Source organism: Onychomys torridus, chromosome 3 (genome assembly GCF_903995425.1).
Source record: "Onychomys torridus chromosome 3, mOncTor1.1, whole genome shotgun sequence".
NCBI classification, from domain to species: domain Eukaryota; kingdom Metazoa; phylum Chordata; class Mammalia; order Rodentia; family Cricetidae; genus Onychomys; species Onychomys torridus.
Genome location: NC_050445.1, coordinates 157067452 through 157074163, shown reverse-complemented (window position 1 = coordinate 157074163; position 6712 = coordinate 157067452). Strand labels below are relative to the sequence as shown.

The 6712-nt window shown below is 51.1% G+C and overlaps 1 protein-coding gene across 1 annotated transcript; it reads left to right on the top strand.

The window, feature by feature from the left end:
• The first annotated feature begins 530 nt into the window (after positions 1-530).
• Positions 531-4847, top strand: Bhlhe41 (basic helix-loop-helix family member e41). Its single transcript, XM_036182167.1, has 5 exons — positions 531-909; positions 1057-1120; positions 1440-1547; positions 1829-1940; positions 2341-4847. Exons 1-5 carry the CDS (start codon positions 848-850, stop codon positions 3216-3218), a joined length of 1224 nt encoding a protein of 407 aa, XP_036038060.1. The 5' UTR covers positions 531-847; the 3' UTR covers positions 3219-4847.
• The last annotated feature ends 1865 nt before the right edge of the window (positions 4848-6712 follow it).

Below are 6712 nucleotides of genomic sequence, written 5' to 3'. Positions count from 1 at the left end.
GCAATTCCGGCTGCTGCGGGAAATTTAGGTAGCCCGGGGACACCGTGTCGCCAAAGCCACTTGGAATGCGACATTCGGAACCAGTGACTACATTTTTACTGATCTTAAATCCTTCCAAAGAGATAATTGCCAGTCACCCCTTTTCAGGATAGCCCTCCAGCCAGTGCCAGGGGGTGTCTTCCTACCCTACTCTCCCTCCACGCCCGACCAGTGAGCAGTGAGCAAAGCCTCGGAATTTTCCTTCCCGGCTGAAGTTTAGCCACCGGGAATTCGCGTCCTCTCTCTGGCCCAAACCAAAAGCCATCGGTGGAAAAGCAAAAGGCCACGTCCACGGTTCTGCACCGAGATGCCGGCCGAGCCGGGGGAGCCCGGCGTCCCGCCCCGCCCCCGCGCCCTGCAGCGCCTCGGGGAAAACGAACGGCGGGGCCGGGGTGGCCGCTCCTCCTGGTGGCCCCGATCAGGTGTCCCCGCCCCCTCCCGGCCCCTCCTCCCCGCCCCCCTCCGGGCTGGACGGCGGATGGTACGTTCCGCACGTGAGCTGGGTGCTGGTCTGGCCGGCGACGCGCGTGCCCTGTGGCCAAACACTGCCCCGAGTGAGAGCAAACTACCAGCGCAGTGCGTGTATGCGCGCGCGGGGGTGCGCGCGCGGGGGTGCGAGAGGGTGAGCGAGCGAGCACGGGGCGGAGGGGCGGCCAACTGCTTCACACTTTCAACACTGCACCGAAGAGGGAGAGCGAGACAGCCTGGAGACGCACACATCCCCCCAAGATCTCCCCAGGCGAACGTCCCACAGATTACAGGACAGAACCCTCCAAATCGAAACGGAGTAAACGGACAGCCATTGAACATGGACGAAGGAATCCCTCATTTGCAAGAGAGACAGTTACTGGAACATAGGGATTTTATAGGGTAAGGTGTACGCACCGTTGCGAATTCGGTCTAGGAGTCGGTTTGGCTTTTTTTTTTTTTTTTTTTTTCTGCACAAAGTGATATGGAGCGGGTGAGGGCAGAGCCCCTCCCGGAATGGGGGCCTGATGCTGATTTCTGTTTTTGCAGACTGGATTATTCCTCTTTGTATATGTGTAAACCCAAAAGGAGCTTGAAACGGGATGACACCAAGGTAAGTCTTAAGTTTCCCATAACCGGCCTGGGTAGTTAATTAGGGCCATTGATTTCGCAGGGAAACTCTGCCCGCAAATATATTCCATCCCTGAGCTTCTCCAACTGTGAATTTTAAGTGGCTTGCTGGATACTCGGGGGGATATTCAACACCGCACCTGAATTTAAATTGCATTTTAGAAGTCAGAGGAGAGAGCGTTCCTGGGCATTAGTTCATTGCATAGTGTGTTTGGGGGTTGGGGTGGGAGGGTTCTATCCAGTAAGTGAATGAGTGAATGTTTAGCTTACGGCGGTCTTTTTCCCCCGGCTCTTATATGAAGGATACCTACAAATTACCGCACAGATTAATAGAAAAGAAGAGAAGAGACCGAATTAATGAATGCATTGCTCAGCTGAAAGATTTACTGCCTGAACATCTGAAATTGACAGTAAGATGCACGGTTTCATTCTTTGATGATTTCCAGGGTGTGTTGGCCTGCTATAACTCCCAAGGTAGAATAATAAATGTAAATATTAAGAGGCCTGACTTCCAACTTGTGCTGTATTGGAGAGTTTCCCAGAGACTCAGAACGGGCTCCGGGCCGAAGGCAAAGAGGTCATTGATGACCTGCTTTGCCTAAGTTGCTGGGCTGCGTGGGAGAGCTGATCAAGTAAAATCCGTGTGTTTTTAAGTAGCCCCTGTCCCCTTCTTTTTTTTGCACCACTGCAGACACTGGGGCATCTGGAGAAAGCAGTAGTTTTGGAGTTAACTTTGAAGCACTTAAAAGCGTTAACAGCCTTAACGGAGCAGCAGCATCAGAAGATAATTGCTTTACAGAATGGTAAGTGGGTCCAAAGAAGCTTGCCCTTATAAAAATAAAAATAAAACGGGTAGCGTTGGGGGCGCACTGCTAGAACTCTGCACCGCGTTCTGCTCCTAGTGAATATTTTCTGTGTTATCCAGTCGGTGCCAAGTGCCCCCAGAGCATCCCAGAGGCTTTCTGCAGAGCTGGAGGAGCCCCGTTTTTATTTAAAGTGGCGGCTGCGCCTCTCTAGTTGGGTTTTTCAGCCGGGAGGAGAGCGCCTCACCCCGCCACCCCCTCCTCTCGGCAGTCTGCGGATTATATCGCTGGAATGCCCAGGAAAAGCCTAGCTCACTGTAGGCAGTGCAGGGCCCACGTGATGAGCAGATGTCTTAATGCCGCGGTTTTTCTTCTCGCCTCCCTCCCCCGTGTACCCTAGGGGAGCGCTCTCTGAAATCGCCGGTCCAGGCCGACTTGGATGCGTTCCACTCGGGGTTTCAAACCTGCGCCAAAGAAGTCTTGCAATACCTCGCGCGCTTTGAGAGCTGGACGCCCAGGGAGCCGCGCTGTGCCCAGCTCGTCAGCCACCTGCACGCCGTGGCCACCCAGCTCCTGACGCCACAGGTGCCCCCGGGTAGGGGCCCGGGCCGCGCGCCTTGCAGCACGGGGGCCGCGGCCACCCCGGGTCCCGAGCGCGCGGCCCGCTGCGTGCCGGTCATCCAGCGGACTCAGCCCGGCACCGAGCCCGAGCACGACACGGACACCGACAGCGGCTACGGAGGCGAGGCGGAGCAGGGCCGCGCTGCCATTAAGCAGGAGCCGTCTGGGGACCCGTCCCCTGCGCCCAAGAGGCCGAAGCTGGAGGCGCGCGGCGCGCTCCTGGGCCCGGAGCCCGCGCTGCTCGGCTCGCTGGTGGCCCTGGGCGGGGGCGCGCCCTTCGCGCAGCCCGCCGCCGCGCCCTTCTGCCTGCCCTTCTACCTGCTGTCGCCGTCGGCCGCCGCCTACGTGCAGCCCTGGCTGGACAAGAGCGGCCTGGACAAGTATCTGTACCCCGCGGCGGCCGCACCCTTCCCGCTGTTGTATCCTGGCATCCCCGCCGCCGCCGCCGCCGCCGCCTTCCCCTGCCTGTCGTCCGTGCTGTCGCCGCCTCCTGAGAAGGCAGGCGCGGCCGCCGGTGTCCCTCTGGTGGCGCACGAAGTGGCACCCCCCGGGCCGCTGCGCCCCCAGCACGCTCACAGCCGCACCCACCTGCCGCGCTCAGGGAACCCGGAGAGCTCTCAGGAAGATGCCTCACAGCCGGCCAAGGATGCCCCCTGAACCCCGCAGCTCTTCCAGAACAGGGCAAGGGGCTCCGGAGGAGTCGCCAGGTTTCCAAGTTCAAACGCCCTTTAACGCGTGCCAGGGAGGAAGAGTAAGAGATGCTCGGCAGGCTTAGGACAAAAACAGGTGTTTTGTGTACGTTTGGAGTTCCTGTTTTGCCCGTTTCTCACCCTTTTGCCACCCCACCCCTCTACCCGCTCACACCCAATCCCCGCCCCCGCTGTTACAGGGCCTCCGTGAGAAATACTGGTTATGTTCTATTTCCCTTTCCAGACAGCCTGGTTCTGGAAGTGTGTTGGGTGGTAGAGCCATGGGGAACCAGTTCGAGCCTGGTGCTAGGGTCCTTTGACTCTGGGGCCTCGAGCAGCAGGTGTGCCTCCCAGCTGGCCCTTTAGGAGGCACTCCATTAACTGAGGATCTCGTGAGAGTTAAATTTACACTTGTCAGTATTTGTATTGTTTGGCGTTTTGAAAGGCACTCATTTCTCAGAGGTGAGGATGCCCTTGCCCTCCTGGGAGGTGGCTGGAGCGGTGTCTGGAAAGACTGGGAGTCGGCCATCTTCGGGCACTATGTCAGGGTGGGAGCTGGGGGAGAGAGGTTGGAGCCCTGGGCGCCTTCGCTCGCTCGCACTTTATTGACAAATTGACCTCAAATCCTTTGCCCCACTTTAATTTCTCAATTCCTGTGCATATGTCATAGGTCATGTTTGTGTTTCTGATGTGTGTCACCCACCCACCCACTCCTGCCACTGCGTGTTATTTTACCCATCATGGTCCCAAATTTTTGTAATGTTAACCATTTAGTTTTGTTTTTTTAAGTACGCTGGGCTGGAAACTGATTTGTGCTCACATTCTTAGATGACAGACGTGGAGGGAAGGGCCAGTGGTCCCCTGTAATCGGAAGTGCTGTGAAGAGGTACAGGGGAGTCCTGCCAGGCCTGCTATCTCAAGTCTGTATGTATTTTTCTGGAGACCAAACCAGATGCCAGATAATCAGAAAGAAAGCTTGTTAAAATAAGGCATAAACCAAGACCTTGTCTAGATATTTTTAGTTTGTTGCCAAGGTAGCACTGAGAAATCTCACTTGAATGTTATGTAAGGGGTGAGACCCAATATTCTGGAGTGAAGAAATTATCTGGGTCTATGAGTGTGTTCGGTCCGTTTGCTGCTGCTGCTGCTGCTGCTGCTGCTGCTGATGCTACTGTTTGCCTCAAACGCTGTGTTTAAACAACGTTAAACTCTTAGCCTACCAAGGCGGCTGTATGTACATAGCTGTTAATTCACCCAATTAATGATGTCTGACATGCTATTTTTGTAGGGAGAAGATACGTGCTAATGATATTTTTAGTTAAAATATCTTTTGGGGAGGACTTGGTGAATGTTTGCACTTTGGTTACGATGCTTATAATGCTAGGTGCAAGCTTACGCTGTCTTAAATTATTAAACAAATAAATACTGTCTGCAAGAAACCAGCCGGTTTAGACAAGTTTAGTATGTAAAGATAAGCTAGAAACTATCTTTATATTCTAGTATTTTCAGCACTCCATAAATTCTATTATCTAAATATTGCCACACTATTTTGTGATTGAAAAATTCTTACTAAGGAATAAAAACTTTATATATGATACAAGGTTGTCTAATAATTAAACAATACTGAATACCCCCACTAGCTTCCAGAGACTTCTGAATATCTGGACAAGAGCTCATCAGGGTCCTTGGACACGGTTTGTCTGCTTGGTTTTGGTTTTCTGTCATGCGTCTCCAGGGAGACGCCTGGTGCTGGCCTTGTGTCCCAGCTTGTCTTCAGTATCTCAGTGGAAACTACAAAAGGAAGTCTAGCAATCCTGGTGGTTTGTTTGCCTTAGCCTCAGTTTGCTACTGTTTTCATGATTTACTAGGTTTTGGTCCTTGACCTCCGCCTCTCCTGTGTGGTCTGGTGTTTCTATTTCCTAAACATATTACCACTGGATGTTTCATTCATGCATATGTTTTGCCTGCTTTATGTTTACAAAATAACCCTGGCATGGGACTTTGCCTTTGAGTTCAGGAAACAATTTCTAGACTTTTTTCAAGTGTATAATCAAAACTGTGATTAGAGACAAATGACTTGAAGGGCTGTCCATTTCCTTTTTAGTGGTGGGTGCTGCTGGACCCCTTGATTGATGGTTTGTAAGATGTGGGGGAAGTGCTCCCTCTGCCGACTGACAAGCTGCCAATGCATAGCAGACCTAAGCCACAGCCTCAGACATCTGCTCCTCAGTCCCCTGAGTTTTGTACAGAAAGTTGGGACAGGTCACGCAGGCAGGCGCTGAGAGCCTGTGTGTGGCCACGTTGCCCTCCTCTGCCAGTGAAGACCTGCTAGCACAGCATTCTGGACCAAGCTTGCGCATTGTGATTGAGTAAAGCTCACTAAACAAACTAACCGTAGGCCTGCCTGAAGAAACAAAGATCAGCCCTAGAAGAGAAGGGTTTGTGAGCCTTGATAATGTGTCCGTCATGAGAAAGATGGCCCACTTGAAACTAAAGTTATGGAAAAGAGCATTTTAAGTTATTCTGAGCTGCATTTTACTGCCATTATCATCATGACCAAAAAAGATGCAATCAATTCAAAGATAATTTCATTTTTTTCTTTTTTTAGCTGAGGATCAAACCCAGGGCCTTGTGCTTGCTAGGTAAGCGTTCTACCACTGAGCTAAATCCCCAACCCTCAATTCAAAGGTAAAACTGGACATTTGCACCATTTTGTGACATGTAATATATTTTTTTTTTTACTTTGGCTAGATTTTATAGGTCACTTACTTAGTCTGAAACTACATATAGTAATATGATAAAACTAGAAAGTTAGGGCAAAAAAAGAAGAAAATAGTATTTTCCATATTACATCTGAAAATGTGATCTGTGTCTCTGGGGATGGCACTCAGGACCTTGGGCAAGCTGGGCCAGAATGCTTCCACTGGCCTGAGCCTTGACCTTGGGAAACTGTTATTTGAATTGTTGGTTGATTTTAATGAATTAACTGCAGAGTCTTTAGAATTCACTAAGGAGGTATCTATGTCTGCAGACTTGAAACATTAGCTGAATGTAGTACATCATGTGATTTTCCAACTTACAAACTGTGAATCTTCATTCAATAATTTTCATCAATTTTGCAGAAATAGATTTCTTAGCAAACTTCTCCATGAATTTATAAAAGCGCCCCCACTGCACAGCCACACTGTATTTTTAAGGCGTTAGAACCTAGAACCGTGACTGTCTTGACTTCTAGTCCTGTCATTCTGAAACTGCTGTCATTTAAAGTTCTTGCTGACTGCAAGGACCACAGCATTTGTGGCTCCTGTCATGTTGGACCTTAGCAGGGTTCTGTCTGTCATGGGTCAGTGTTTGTCTCTCTATGGGGTGACTGCCCATGAGGGACTTGGGAAGACAGGGCTGGGCAAACAGGCCATAAAGGCTTTTGATTTCAGGTAGAAATGAACGGTGATTTAAGACTAC

What these genes read in the sequence shown, in the direction of transcription:
- Bhlhe41 (XM_036182167.1), top strand. Translation starts at nt 848, where the DNA reads ATGGACGAAGGAATCCCTCATTTGCAAGAGAGACAGTTACTGGAACAT. An exon ending in GAACATAGGGATTTTATAGG is followed by an intron (nt 910 to 1,056) that starts GTAAGGTGTACG and finishes CTGTTTTTGCAG; the next exon opens with ACTGGATTATTCCTCTTTGT. An exon ending in TGAAACGGGATGACACCAAG is followed by an intron (nt 1,121 to 1,439) that starts GTAAGTCTTAAG and finishes TCTTATATGAAG; the next exon opens with GATACCTACAAATTACCGCA.